General features: G+C 33.5%; 1 protein-coding gene across 1 annotated transcript in view; it reads right to left on the reverse strand.

Moving 5' to 3' along the window:
• MEL-11_1 (Protein phosphatase 1, regulatory subunit) overlaps positions 1–15,999 on the reverse strand; it is a 70,939-nt gene extending 54,940 nt beyond the window's left edge. Inside the window, exons 1-4 of the mRNA XM_051217397.1 lie at positions 15,486–15,999; positions 15,317–15,447; positions 1,660–1,863; positions 776–998 (exon numbers count right to left, since the gene is read on the reverse strand). Coding sequence (XP_051064792.1) covers positions 776–998; positions 1,660–1,863; positions 15,317–15,447; positions 15,486–15,734 — 807 coding nt within the window. The 5' untranslated portion in view covers positions 15,735–15,999. The remainder of the gene's footprint in view (positions 1–775; positions 999–1,659; positions 1,864–15,316; positions 15,448–15,485) is intronic.
• Between the last annotated feature and the right edge of the window lie 757 nt (positions 16,000–16,756).

Raw genomic sequence — 16,756 nt, forward strand, 5'->3', positions numbered from 1 at the left:
TGTGCTTTGTGTAGAGTAACGAAAACTTAATTGGTGTCACTAATGAAAGACTGACTCGACAAATGTAATCTTAGTGGCCTCCACATCGTGCACTATTTATTGACACTGACATTAGTATGGATAAAACGGAGAAGTGATCAGTTTATAACATAGTGTTGTGATATGATAGATAGTTGATCATACAACATAGTGGTTTGAGACGTTATTAGATATGAGTTAGACTAAAAACCAGTGGTCATTTTGGTATAGTTTTCGATTACAATTTTCGTACATATGAAAAGAAATCTTTTAAAAAATGAAATCTTTATTGGCTATATTCCTAATTGATGTGTAGCTTCTATCGAATACTATTCTTGTTCAATTAGTTTCTTTACTACACTAACCTTTACTGCCTTTTTTCTCTACAATATTATCCATTCATTTGTGTAGCATGTTTTCTTGGTGCATCTCTATTCTATCAGGATTTTTATGTACTTAAATAAATAAATACACAAGTTGAGACACTAGGGTTGTTAGTTACAGAATTTGAATAAAGTTGATATATTGGCCCCTAAATGCCATGATACGTCCGAGGGTGGGGAGAGTTTTCTCCCCCTTAGAAATGTTCTCACATGGCCCTGGGTTTATAGCCACTGCCAGAAAATCCCTACTCACTGCCTGCTCATAGTGGACGTGTTGCCTACGGATTAATATACCCCGGTTCATATCTTTATTAAACGAACTGACATGTAAGTGTTCAATAGGAAAAGAAATACACACACAAAGGAGGACTTACGGCACGTGTATGCTCATCAAAACTAGCACCAGCGTTAGCTAACATTCGAGCAGATGTTTCACGATTCCAATGTGCTGCTGCATGTAATGCAGTCCATCCATCGAAATCTTTAGCATTTATATCTAAACCGGGAATTTGTAAAAGAATTTCCATTGCTTTAGTATAATCTTTACAAGCTGCGACATGTAAGGGAGTGGCACCAGTTCTAGGATCAATAACTGGTCTATAACGTTAAAAAGATGTATAAGTTAGTCAGTCAATTACTTTAAAGTAACAATAAAAATATTAATTTTAAGCATACATAAAATATAAGTAAACTTTGTTGCATACGAGTATAGAGTAAAATATATTTACTCGATATCCAGTTAATCAGTGACAGATAACATATGACCTAGAATAGATGAGGATTGGGCCAAGACGTCATACTATGTATCAAGACAACAATGGATCACAACATGAGCCTACATCATGCCCACATCTAATCCCATTGTTACTAGAAATGTGAGATTGTGTAGTGGTAGTAGTAGTGTAATAAACAAAAACAGGTAAAGATAACCAATTGTATTTTAATACAAAATTAGAGTTCTTTCGTCAAATGTGAAAACCATGCAGTAAATAATGCATTTGCGAATCCTTCATCAATTGTCTCAAACTTCATCGTCCTTTCATTGTCATTCTCTTCTATTCGACGTCCCTAACCTTCTGCTGCTAGGCATTCCACTTTTGATTGATGTCATATACTACTCATACCTGTCGATATAAGTAGCATATACCACAATGGTAGTATTAATGTGATCGAAAACAGAGTTTTCCTTCAAGCTTTAGAACTAATGCAAACAAAATATCACACCACCATGAATAGAATAAGTAAGAAAAAAACTTACTTATATTGACCACTGGATAACCAATGTTGTGCATCATGTAAAAGCATTTGTTCTTCTGAATGTTTAATAGCATCACCGTCGATATTTTGCTTTTTCATTGAATCTGTAAGTAGATTAATCATTTCTTCATCTTGTGCTACATCAATTGGTAATTCTAAATCTACACTTAAAATGGAGAGACTTGCACCATTTTCAATTAAAAATCTGTTATAGAGTATATGTGTAAGAAAAAGGAAAGAAAAGAAATGAGGAAAATAGTTGAGTAGTGATTGTTTCGTTAACCAATTTAGAGACATACATATTTTTAAACCTTTATAATAAGAGAAAATAAACACTTTCTATTGTCAACAATTTAACATAAAATGAGAACAGAGTTGAAGAACTGAGTTGTCTAGTATGAAGTAAATTTTTGAAGAGTAACGTGAAATAGAGAAGAGTTCACTTTTATACATTGAATAAACTGAAGTGTAAAATAATAGATTTAGGTCAACCTTTAAAAAAAAACACTAAATGGACAACAGATCACATGACTCTCTAAAGAAAAAGAGGAATGTTAGATAGTTGTAAGTAGTTGGTAGGATATTCTGCTTTACATCGTTTCAACCACAATCAGTTAATTAAATTCCATATTCATAGAACAAGTTGTTGGTCGATTGTTGTAATAGAATTCTAATCGCTTAATCCTTTTCTAAATATGTACTGATGATGTCAAGAAAAACAATAAATGCTGCACAACTAAATCGACCAGTACAAATAATATAATGCCTCGAACAAACTAACCTAATTGAATAGAACAGATGGATTATGACTAAGAGAAGAATCCATAATGTATGTTTCGCTCCATCTTTAGGCTCGCTACAACTAGATTTAGGTGGATCCTAGTATTGATATTCATAGCACAGACTCATTTTAAACGCTCAATACTGAGATACAGACGAAACGTTTAGTTCTGAACCCACTATTAGCCACAATTTATCTATTCTAAACAATCTTGTGACAATGTGGCTACATTGGGACAATCGGCACAGTGGGTATACATGCCAACAAAGACTGATCAAAGTTCAGACCACAGTATCAACAAGACACAAACACCATTAAAAAAACTGATATAACCATTAGTACGTTGAATAGCTTTATTTTCTGCACAAAAAACTATCTTCAATATTTAATATTTAAAAATGGAAGAATCAAGAGACATTAGTTTACTCAACGATATATGTGATAACATAAACACTCATACATACACAGAAATATAGACAAATCAATGAGATTATGATGATGATACTAACAATAATGATGTAGGTAGGTGGAGTTTGTCTATAAATTCTGATTTTTACATTGCCACAAATATATACAACATAAAAACAGAAAACAAATCGATAAAAACATATTAGGTTTTCAATGGTCATCTAAGATCGGTCGGTTCATGATCTTCCCGTTGTTGATGTAAAGGTCAGAAATTATTCAGTCTCTCTTGGCCTATCTGCATTGAGAAACGGATTTCCTTGATGTTCCCATTATATCACAAACATTTTAAGCTAATGGGTACTTAGACTTAATAGCTAAGTTGATAACGCGTTAGAAGTTCTGTTGCCTGCATCAAATGTAATTTGGGACATGGATTATGTCTAGTATAAGAGTAAGCTGAAAAAAACAAGGGATCACCAAAGCAATGGTGTAGCACAATTCTATAAAGTGATTGACTGTTGGACTAAAACGTGTAGGCAAATATAGCTTAACTGGAGTCCTTGGGATGAGCAGGATTAATTATTGAAGATTTAAAGTAATGTGGTTTAGAATCATCTACACAGAGGAAGATTCATCGACTACCTAACTTCCCTTACTCATAAGTCTTGAGCTTCAGAATTATCTCATACTGTTATCATAAGAATAATTTTCTTAATCATATTCTATGTACGTAAAGTTTTCTATTACAACTGACACGACTACTACCGCTATTGCAAAGTCTACCATCTTGGAATCTGTCTTGATAATTTCATCTCATCGTGCTAACATGATGTAGTAACTTAAACCGATGCATATATATGCCAGGTTCTACATCATATATGACTGACTGAATTCGATTCCAAGGATCAGAGAAACAAGATACTGGTTAATATTTACTTATCAATCCCTAAAAACAATTAAACTCTATAACAGCAGGTCATTAACAGCGCAAAAACTTCTGTCGTCACATATTTCCAACTGTAACATTAGATGATGTGTCAACGATTAACAAAATTACGAGGAGCATCAGTTTCATTAAGAAAAGTGTTATCACTTCTTGCAGTCAATCACTAATCTAACCAACCTACATATTCAATACAATAAGCAGTTATTCAGAATTGATATGAAGGAAAAATGTTGAATTCGATTACAAAAAAATGGGATGTACTTTTTGCACAATATACACTTCAAGTATTCTGGTCACACACACATACATTTATTAGTCAACGCATTTTATATGATAATCAAATAAGGTCAAACAAATGATTTCTAAAAAAGGAAAATATAAAGGAGTGATAGAGAATACCACAGAAATAATGTTTTAACACTATTACTGAAGTTAATGGAGAAGTGGTGTACACTCGATGTCTGTCTATTGAGTTGTAGATTCAAACACCATTTTAAACGGGATAATAAATATAATAGGCCCTAGCACGAAAAGAATCAGTAAGGATAAATTTGTAATTGATTACTGAGTTAAATTACTCTTAGCATTAAAAATAAAATGCAATAATGTCACAAGAGTCCTAGGGTAATAACTAGTAAATGTTGAAGGGGTCCCAAAGTATTCATCCAAAGAGTCAACAATCGTCCAGAAAACTCTTGGAAACACTATCCAAGTGGTGTTGAATGAAAACTCTTTAAAAGCATCCAGAAAGTGAAGAGTCACGTGTCACCTCTTTGATTGGGTATTTACCTAAACTTCAATTATATTTAGTATGCTCGCAAAAATTTCCAAAAGCCAAAGGTTGTATTCAACTTTATGAATACCGTCATTTTTTCGTACATTAACAAAACTAGGAGTAAAGCATTCTTTTCGCCATTTGCGCCTTTAATTTTATGTTACAGTATTCGTGTATATTTAGTCTGAGGTGATTAGAAGAGGCTAGGGATTCAGATCAACTTTTCATTTAGCAGTTTTTAGTAAAAACACTAACGAATTAACTAGATTAAAGATAGTGAGTCTTGGATTTTTGCCCAAAATTCAAAATGCAATGGCGAATAGCATCTGCCCTACTGACGTCCACATAAAAATAAACAAGACTCACCAACATTTAGTTGTTAAGACGCTAAAATATGTAAGACTACAGAATATGAACGAAGTTGAGAAACTCTCCAAGTGATGATGACAGAGATAGGGGGTATGGTTAGTTTTTGAAGAAAAAAATCATGGGAAACAAATGGAACTAAATATATATAATATTTTAACATAATTAACGAATTATGCAAGGTAACTTGCATAAATATTCATCAATGCCATCCCATAAAAGATTCATTCATCATTACTCTAACCCCAAAAAATGCTTATTCAAGAAATTACCCATTTATATCACATGATGACTGAAAATTGATTTTACTTTCACGAGGATATTTTGGGAGACACTGAATATTATAATTACAGTGTACTTTTGTTGAGTTTATCTTTTTATGGGAACTAAGTTTGCATGTTTCGAAATTTTATACAGAACTTTGTATTTTTCTGTTTATGAACTCCACGATGAACAAAAAAACTTTATCCAATTAGTGTCTCTTATGAATTCGAATAAAAAACAGGAGAAAATGAACATGAAACAAATAATTCATTGTATTCAAAAGAAAAAATTAATTAAACGTTATACTCGTTATTGAACAGAGAATATTTTATACTAGTGAAATGATTAATACCATTTGTTCAAGTTAAGTTTTGTATAGCGTTGAATAATTTGAAAATAGTAGAGAAGATTGGTAGTTTAGATGAATGATTTTTGTGGAGATTCGTTCTCTGAGATGGATGGGTATAATAGTGAAGATTTGATTATTCTTTTAATTAACATCATATGCACAAACTTTAGGAAAGAGTAAGATATTAGAATGTCTTTACATATGGCTGACAGTTTGTTCTATCAACCTTGAGCTTGACTGCTTATCGCTGACTGATATATTGTTGACAAGATAAGCTGTTAGTCATATGTGAAGAAATTCGAAAACCTTATTTTTGCCTAAAGTTTGCGTGTATGATAGTGATCAGAAGAACAATGAAAACTTTACGATTAAACCATCTAGCTCAAAAGACGAAACCCTACTAGAATGATTTGAAAATATTTATATAAGGTAGCAGAAATCTTTGTATATAAAATTGGCATACGAAATAATTTAAAATGATGGCATGAGTTAATTTATAATACAACAAACATATATTAGTGTACTAAGCTAATTCTGTATATCAACAAACATTGCAAAATGAATGGGCTGCCATTTCACAGACACGTATATCATATCCCTAAATATGCATAAGTAAAATGAATAAAGTTTAATTTTTTACAAACAGTTAACTCACTCACTCACTCTTACACTCTACGTTTGAATATGATTATTTTAACACAAAAAAAACAAGACATCTAAACAGCAATAAGTAAACATATATCATGGAAGACTTATTTGCCAGAGGCTAAACCAAAACGTAACATCAGTTCAAAAAGTCACTAACTTCTAGTCTGAGCAATATTGGTAGATGCAAAGTACATGGTTGGGGATCCGCGCAACTATCGGTAACCAGTGGTTGGAAACTGAGTGACATGGCTCAGAATCGATCACAATGGCGTCTTCCCTTAAACTATGAGATTAAAGTTACTTTATGCTTTTCTTCTTTGTATCATATCGTTATATGCAATCTTTATTTTTATATATTACTACTACTGAAGTAACTGTTTCTATGAAATGAGTATTTATCTTGTTGTACTAATGAAGTATAGCAACTTAAACTAATGCATATATGTGACTGACTATTTGCACTCATGTCCCTTTCAAATGTATCCCCTCATCAATTTTCTTTTAAATACAAATAAATAACTCATATTACCAAAGTTGATTTTGTTCCTTTTTTTAAAAAAGAAAACAAAAAAAAACCCCAACAACAGGATCAATCAATCGAAAATCATACATTTTCCACATATATGCACAAAATTATTTCTTCAACTTAAATATAAAGGTCTAATTTTAATCACGTGCATCATATATACAAGGATTTTGTAGTATTGATATATTATCAATGATAGGAAATAGGGCGAAAATCATGTTACATTCCCTTTCCTTATTTTTTTTGTTTTTCTTGAAAATATTATCTACAAAATTGTTTGAATAAGTTAAAAGAAAATAATATTTTCTTCTTTTTTTTCAAAAAGTAAATCAAATGTTGATTTCATGATTATAATTATTAGTATTATTACTTAGTTAATAGTACGAGATAGGGAGGAAAGTACATATTATGATAATAATGATAATGCATAGGAAAAAAAAAGATTGTGCTGAATAGTGATATGAATGAATTTTAAAAGCATAGAGAAAGAAAAACAGCTGATATGTGGATCTGAAGTTATATATATAATGGTGAATATAAGTTTCTACAAAGTACAGAAGTATGCTATCATTATCTATAATACAGTTATACATACGTTTTTGGTGTTAAGAAAAACTACCTATCAAAAGTGGTCACTAAATATATAGTAATACCTATGTACCTATATTCGCTATGATTTTTAAACATGTACATACAAGCATGCATATAAGACAAACACACACATACAAATCCATAAGCTGCATCATAAAAATAACTTGATTGCATTTTACTTTGCTCTTCAACAGAATACAAAAAGCAATTTTTATCATTCTGGGAAGATGACACAACGAAGAGGGAAGAATGATGAACGAACAAATACAACAAGCCAGCAATGTGCATAGAAACATATGTAAGTAAGTAAGTAGTTCTATACTAATTTGTGGATTAGTGCATCAACAGTTAACAAAAAAAATCTTTTTTAAAAAGAAAAAAACTTTATGGTGCATAATTTTTATTCCCTTTTTAGATATGGACTAAAAATAGAAAGGGAATAGCTCATATAAATATTTAAATGCAGATTATACATACAGGATACTGTCAGGTAATATGATTTCATTCATCAGTTTGTAATTTTTCAGTTAATATATTAATTAGATTACCCAGGGGAATGGAATGATGGTGTTAATTTAGTCCATTTATCACCGAACATTACAAGTTTACATAATTGAATTTAAGCTATATTTTTCATATGCAATGATTACTGATACTAATAACACAATTGTCTCAACTATCCAAATACGTGAAGAAGAGTGTTGAAGTAGACTCTTTTAAAGGCTAAAATCCACCACCATTTAGAAAATTGTGGTAACACTAACATGAATAAACAGTGAAATACTGCCTCAAAATCCCTCAGGGATTTCAGGTTATCACCTTAAATAACTTATTAACTTGGAAAGCATTAAAAACTATACTTCAAGGTATTAGAACACTTGAGACTATTGAGGTAACTGGTTCTAGAACTTAGACCATATATATATATATATATATATATATATATATATATATATATATATATATATATACTGTGAATACATCGTCTTCCTGAGTCACTTTGTTGACAAATTATGAAGCTTTTTGTTTGCTGATCTATAATAATTAACGTTACGCGGCAAAAAGATAGAACTGACCGACAACTAATGGCATTTGCACAATTTAATCAGATAGATGGAAAACCACAAAACCAAATCCAATGGATATGAATCGATCTGACAAGTTTTAAGACAGTCAGTAACAACGTAGAACTTCGTACGTACATCAGTTTAAGTTGCCACACCACATTAATATAGAAGTACAATTGTCGATTCAAATCCCATAGTGATAGAAGTAGTAAGAGTATAAGCAGTAATCGGAAACATTAGGACTTGAAGATGCTATTCAAGGAGTATAAACCAGTGAAATAAATTTGAGAAGACGAAAGAAAAGGGACATGAAGAATTCAGAAGATTAGAATTTGGGAGAACACAAAGAGTGGATGCACCTGAGCCATTGCAAGTGACTTTGAGCCATGTCATTCAGGGTCTCTAACCATCGATTGCTATCATCTCGCGGTCCCCAACCAGGTAGTCTACACTTACCAACATGGCTCAGTCCACTTGTCAGTGACTTCATGGATTTGTGCCATGTTTTGGTCTGACCGCCTCTAGCTTTCTTCCAACCTACTCCTATACCACTGAACATAGCACGTCGAGGCAGTCGGTCGTTGGGCATACGTAACACATGTCCTAGCCATCTCAACTGATGAAGTTTCACTACTTCATTAATTGATTTGCCATCCTTACCTATTACCCGTTTCCTAACAACTACATTACTTACTCGATGGTCCCATGATATACGAGCGATGTTTCGAAGACACCTATGATCGAATACTAGTAACCTACGAATACCCTCTACCCTTACCGGCTATGTTCCACTGCCGTAAAGTAAGACAGATCGAACTGCTGCGCAGTTAACACGTTCTTTGGTTGGTAAACTGATATCTCGCCTACGCCATAAATGACGCAAGTTGGTAAAAGCTAGTCGAGCTTTCTGTATCCGTGCTGAGATTTCATCACACACCAAACCACAAGGGTTGACCAGACATCCATGACAAGTAAAGCGGTCGACACACTCAACTACTTCATTCCCTATCATTAGTTCGAGTGTCGATGCAACCCAATCCTGAAGCAATATTTTCCATTTCAATGAGGAGAATTGCATCCCGAACATGCTTGCATTGTTGCTCAGAGTGGTCAGGGGACTGAATTTTGTCAACGTCGTTACCAAATAGAACTATGTCATCGGCATATCAACAACAACGTTAAACAAGAATGTAGGGAGTGTACATCTCTGACGAACACCATTTGAGGTAATCAATTCTGATTACAGTCGACCACAAGCTCTGATTCGACCAGTTGTGTTCGAGTAGAGAACCTTTATAAGGTTAGTGTAATTCTTTGGTACACTTTTCAGTGACAAACACTGCTATAGAACCTCACGATCAACAGAGTCGAATGCCGCCTTAAGTTTCAAGTAGAACAAAACAAAAGCTTTGAACTCTAATGCTATAAGATTATGTTTTTAAGGTAACTAGAGACGGAATATACATATAAACAATTTTGCTACAATCGATCAATACATAAATAATTTTTTTAAAAAAACAACCCTAAATATTTCAAAAGATTCATCCCTGTCTACAGTAGAAGCAAACATGAAAGTACATTTACTGAGTGAACAAACAAACAATAACAAGAAATTTAGTCAAATTGGAAAGTACATTAAGATAAATGTATAATGACGAAATACTGGTATATGAACAGAATTTCCTAAATCAGAAGTAATGAAAAAGAATAATGAAGAAAAAGTCAGATCACCCCTAAAGGGTAATAACTTAAATGCAGACACTTGATATTATAAATAGTAGTAAAGTTACTTTGATCATAAAAAGTAGATCAACTTGTGAAGAAATGCTTGTAAACAAGTGTTTTTAAAGTGCTTTTGCAGGAAATAACACCTTTTTTAAATACAGTCTCTTTTTCTTTGTTAACAAACAAACAAAAATGGAAAAGCTACTAGAACACTATAATCTTACGTTTAATTTAAAATGCATACAGTTAAAAGAAAGCAAAAGTCAAGACTAATATAACAGAGGTTTTCCAACGTTGAGCCATTTGCAAAAAAGAAGTAGAAAATCCTTTTAAAAAAGATTTCTATATTCCATTCGACTCTGTATTAGTAGTAGAAGTAGTAACAGAAATTTTACTTTCATGTGTCACCAATACAAATCAAAGAAAGTGAAGGCTATAAAACCAGTACTAACATGATAGTCTAAAAAGGTAAGTAGCATATTCTTACGAACAACTGTAAATATAAAGTAATTACAAGGAAAATTCTGATGAACAGTTCTTCTAGAGATTCAATAGATATTAGCATCGAAAAGCTACCCTTATTGTGTCAAGGTTGAATAAAATATTGATAATCTTATTTGATAAAGTCGAGAAAGCTGTTGAAAAAAGTAATGATAAACAGTGGTTCTTAATGAATTGCTTTCACTGGCTTTTAGAAATGATAGTTCAGTGATTTCAGAATCCGAATTGAATCATCAATCAATACAAAATCACATGGAAATTTCCAGAACTTGATAAATTTCGCTACATACTTTTACGGCCTGTAAAATAGTTAAATGAATCCTATACCTGAGTTCGTCGAAGAAATTTAATAATTATCTCAATGCATGATGTAAATATGTCTAAAACATTAATATTTAAAGGACGAATGTTGTTTTTGTAAATATACCGAACAAAAAAACGTTACTACTAGAAATGATTTTCATGAAAAAATCTTTTAAAGTGATAATTTACATGAATTTTGTGATATTTGTTACACTTTTTAAAACGCTGAAATGAACTAAAGCTCGAAACAGTAGGAATTTGTGTTAACTTTGACTAACAGAAACCCAGTGAGGCTTTATAACCGTCTACCCAGATTGAGTCGTATAGGTAAGTCCAGACTACTTGTTTAGCATCAGCACGATTACCTTAATCAACGGTCAGAGACATTGAATGATATGACTTCAAATTGGTCAGATTCACTCTTTATCCTACAATTTAATCCTTTCCTTTTAAATTATATTGTCTATACCTAATCTTCCCTACCCTTATCGATGCCATTACTTGTACTACTGATGTTTGTCTTGATAATTACAGCTTTCTGCGTTGATATGATGTGGAACCTTGAACCAACCCAGACATACTACACATTCCATGTTGCCTATTACTAACTGAAACTTTGTGAAAACATAAGAAAGCGAAGCTGATTAATGTTGTCTAAGGCACATTTTTCAACATGCGAAGGACAGAGTATAGAAGATTGAACAACACGTTTAGCCTAAATTTAGATATGTGAAAAAAGGCCTATAAAAATGGGTAGGAAAACATTTTATAATAATATTATCATTATTTCTTTCAAACAAGAAAATGTTGATGATACTGGGTCATCAATGACACTCGAATCCTCCAAAACCACTGAATAAGTGGTGGAAATATAAACAGGACCGTAGGGATTGTAGAGAATGAAATCAGTGTGGTTAGAGAATTACAAAATTCAACGTATTTTATGGCTATGTATTTGTGTGAATTTATTTGCCTGACTGATTATCCGACATTTGATACGTTTCTCAGTAAAAAAAACGATCTTATGCACTCGATTTTGAGCCGGTATTCAGGCATAAAAGTAGATTATAGCAACTGTCATTTAAAAGTGAAGTAGGTAAATGTCGTTCTAATTTGAATCACAGCAGCTGAAAGTCTGGTGCTCTGACCGCCGATCTAGAGCAGATTTTACACCCATTAATTAGTGCAAACTATAAAATGAGCAAAATCCAATGAAATTAATTTAATCTAGTATCACATACATCGTTGACATTCCTTTAGATTTATCTCAAGAGTAAAATTCATGTACAAAGTTACTGCGAGACGGAAGTTCGTTAAAAAATGAATAAAAATAAATGCCTATAGTTGATCGATATCTCAACTTATGGAACATAGATGTTAGCTATCTACATGACTTATTTTTGAGCAATGCTAGGGCGGGCAAACCAAGACATGAAGTCTATCCATGAGGTCATAGACTGTTGATCTGAGCCATGCTTAAAGATGCAAGCTACCTCCTTAAGCTACTCATGGTAAATGTAATCAATTGTTAAAGACTTTGCATGATACTAATCAGAATCTGCCACATTGGTGAAGATGTGTAGGTTCTTAATTTTTCTCTAGACAGTGGCTTTCACGGTTTCAAACTTTTCATTGTTTAATCTTACTCTTAATTTTAGAAACATTCTATATTTAATCTTTTTCACTATCTTACATCTTATTATAACTTCAGCTCTTGTTACGAGTCTCTCTAAGTTTATCGTGATGAGCTGCTGTGATGCAGAAACCTGGGATGATCTTCCGTGACATATCCTACATTAGTTATGAATGAATGACATTGGGTCACTTGACAGTTAAATCCAGAGAAGAACCCTCATTAATAAGATGAGCCTGTTTAAAACACTTCACTGAAATCGACCAAACAAGCAGTTGATCGATGCTGACCATTGATCAATAAATGTAATTAGTGTATAGTCCCAGTCTATAGGTATGACATGCACAAGGTAGAAACATGCCTGGTTCACACAGATTTGCTATCCGCAGGAGTATGTTAGACAATAAAGGAGTATTTACATTGAGATGCTATTAGTTTCAAAAAGTGCAGCAAGAAATGAGAACAATCTGATAAAAACCATAATACCATAACATACCATTATACTGAATTACCATTCCTAGAAGTGTGCCACTAGCCCACTTTACTCGGTGAAATTTTTACTAACATTTTACACCTCGAAACACTTAACAGATAACGTTGCTGACCGATTGATAAAACGTTCGCTTTTAACGAACTAGCTACTATGTGTAATCATCGAGAAATCCTATAGTTACTTATTTTAGCTACTTTTATTTCTCCCCCACAATACCTAATCAGAGTAAATTATCTGAGATTAATCGACTCACAGGGAAATGTAGAATTCATCATTTGTTCAGTATCGCAGAATAGATCACTAGGACTCAGTATGAAATTCAGTAACATAATTGCATGCATCACCATAAGCCCCCAACATATGTTTGGTCAATCACTAAAAAATTATCAGTCCACCTAGCAACACTAAGTTTAGGTTACTTTGGTTTGAATACAGACTAGGAAAATACAAGACGGGGTGACGGGGTTTCGGAGATAAAGTAAAAGATAAAATACATTAGCAACTGTTAAAAACGGCAGTCTATACTTCTTAATAGGTCCTGAAATGAGGTCGGTCAAAATGAATCATAAGGAACGATATCAAAAATGGTGACAAAAAGATTGCTCTGTACTTGCAAGACCTATGAGTTTTGCAAAAATCATACTCAAAAAAATCCGAAAGTATGAAAACGTTTGCAGAAAAACGTCAGTGCTGATAGCTGTAACTAGACTGCTTAACCCAACATGTAACGTTCTTTCTTTTTGGTTTGAAAAAATCCAACTGGTGGCTCAAAACATAAGTCTATGGTGAAGCATTAAAGTTGGCCTTTATCGACAAATCTCTATCCTTACCCTAGGTTAACGATGAACCATTAAACAATAAAAATCACTAACTACAAAAGTAGATAGTCTATACGTGAAACTGCACTTAAATTTGGCACTTGCAGTCATTTAGCACGAAATACACATTATATTCACAATCCAAAGCACGAATGCCGCTTGACATATAAAGTTGTTTCTGAAATCTCGGATAATATATATGACGGGGCTTATTGGTGATGAACGAAAAGCTACTCCATATCTTAATAATAAACTCGTTTTTAAACCTGCATTTCCTTATGTCCATTAAGGAAATGTTGAGACACTGGAACAGGCGAAAGTAAATTCCCAACAAGTGAAAACTACAAGTAATGTTTAACTTTACATTGAAACAGCACAACAAATACGTAGTCTACTGCAAACCATCAAAAACATATGTAGTGTCCCAATCCGTATAACCCATATGGTGAGAACACACATGATTGAAATTACTAAATAAAATAACGGCAAGACTATAATTTGTGGACGAGCCAATCAGAAGCGTTTGAGGGATTCCAAGGTAACAGCACCAACTTCAGAACTTAGTGCTAACGTACGATCGGTTCACAGGGAATTTTATACAAAACGTGATAACTGAGCGCCTATAACAAATTAAACGGCTAGACTATAATTTGTGGACGAACCAATCGGGTATAACAGACCTCGGATTTTGGCGCAAAGATCTTACCCCCATTTGGCTAAATAGAGTTTTGGCATTATAGCTGACGTCAGTTCGTGATGAAAACTCTATATATAATTCTTAACGAAGGCAAATTATGACAATTATTGCGAACTGGATAATAAAAGCGCCAGTAACACTTAATGCGAATGATTGAAGAGCGTACAGACTCCTACATAGACTTCGTTATGTATATCGTGACGTTATCCATAAGTGGCATTTTGCGTACTCAACAACCGGAGTACACACAAACAATACTGAGGCTTTGTGGTCGAGGCTGGAAGTTTTTGCGTAGTTATCATGGCTCCAGTGGCCTACTATTCTGTAGCCATGTGGGTGATTTCCTCTGCTGCATGCATTAGGATTTTAGAACCTCTGAATCTCTTTCTAACCTTGTAAAGTTTCTTAACCATGCACAATAAGTGCATCCACTTTATTTCTTTGGTTTTGTATAATATATTTTACTCCATGCTGACTGCTTAGTGATTAACTAATATTTCCAAAGGTCACTTACGATTCGTTCAAAGGTCGTCCATAAATTATAGTCTCGCCAAAATAACTAATGACTGGATCGAGTAATGGTTTAATCTAGGACCCGTATATCATAAAACGAAATGTGTGTCAGTCCAAACCATTACGCTTTTACATATGCAGAACTCTGGCGGTACCTAGAGCCCAAACTATAAAAGCAAAAATGTAACTGCTAGTGGACACAAATTGAGATCAAAACCTAATGCTAGTTATCGACTAACACATGGAATACTAACCTGGCTAGTTCACAGCAACCCACAGAAGCTGCGGCATGCAAAGGAGTCCAACCTTCGTGATCCTGTAGATTGATATCCGCACCATTTCTGATAAGAAACTTTAAAAAATCAAAGTCGACATTGATACAAGCCTTATAGTAAGAGAGATTTGAAGAAAACCACGACATACTAAGTGTGTGCTGGTTAATCCATCAGCATTTTGCGTGTTAATGTCCGTTCCAAGCTTAAGTAAACGGGAAAATTCGTCCAAATCACTGTTACTACATGCGGCAAGTAGCTGAACCGATAATGGAAACTTGATTTTCTCCGGCTCCCTCATTTTTGACGACGCATGATCAGTCTCTGAACCACACCATTCCTTTAACTGTGCCTTTCGTCTTTCACATATGTCGCTATCGGATAATTTCAACTGAATCATTCTCTATGAATACTATCCACTAAACTCTTGAGGCCATCTTAAAAGATAAAGAACCAAAGGGCCCGCCTTTACAAGGTAATATCAAGGTTAAGCAAAACATATGGATCTCTGAAGAATTCAAACTATTTCTGTAAATGGTTCAAATGGTTGTAAAGGAATTTAAAGAATTTTTCACGAAATGGAATGCTGTGTCTAGAAGCAATTAGTCGTTAATGTTTACGGGTTTTAATCTAGGTATAATAAAAAAGAAGAAGTGACATGCTAGTGAGTACGAATCAAATACTGTCCAGAATCCTTCAGAGTATGTCAAGTTTCCTATTAAAAAACACTGAGCAAGTTACCTAGAACATATCAGCGAGCAATAAGTTCAAAAGGATTTTAAGAAGTACTCATTATCCTATACGTACTAAAATGGTCCCTCCTAAGTCGTCCATCGTGTATTGTGTAAGCATCAGGTGGTTTGAGACGCTCTTAATGAGGTTTGAATTTAAATTCTCGAAATGAATTTGTTGCTTAATTTTGGATCTGTTCCAGTGTATTATTGCCCCTATGTATGGGAGAGGGAAACATTATAAATGGAGATAAAGTTAAGTTAAAAGTTAGGTATAAAATTCTGCAAAACTGATCAAAAACACACTTCATTATTGCTAATGTACTGCAACACGTTTATGTTTCACCACTTGATATAACTCTGAAGAGGGCCGCCTACGTTGTTACTTGTCTCAAACAGACTAAATAAACCTATGATCTATTGAAAGTCGATTCATTATTGATAGACTGTCCTGCATTTACAGCTTATTATCCTGTAGTGGCACTGGACTATAACCACACAATCCTCAAAGCTGAACGCGATACTACTCGAAATAGAGATATTCAATATTTAACGCGGAGAAACACCTAACGATGAAGGAAAGAACAAGTGGTTGAATGAATTAAAGTTGATCGAATGGCATGGCTGGGCTTTTCAGGCGTGGTCCTTGTTAAATGTCACCTTATATCTTTTATTCATATTAAATATATTG

The sequence above is a fragment of the Schistosoma haematobium genome, chromosome 5 (genome assembly GCF_000699445.3).
Source record: "Schistosoma haematobium chromosome 5, whole genome shotgun sequence".
NCBI lineage: Eukaryota > Metazoa > Platyhelminthes > Trematoda > Strigeidida > Schistosomatidae > Schistosoma > Schistosoma haematobium.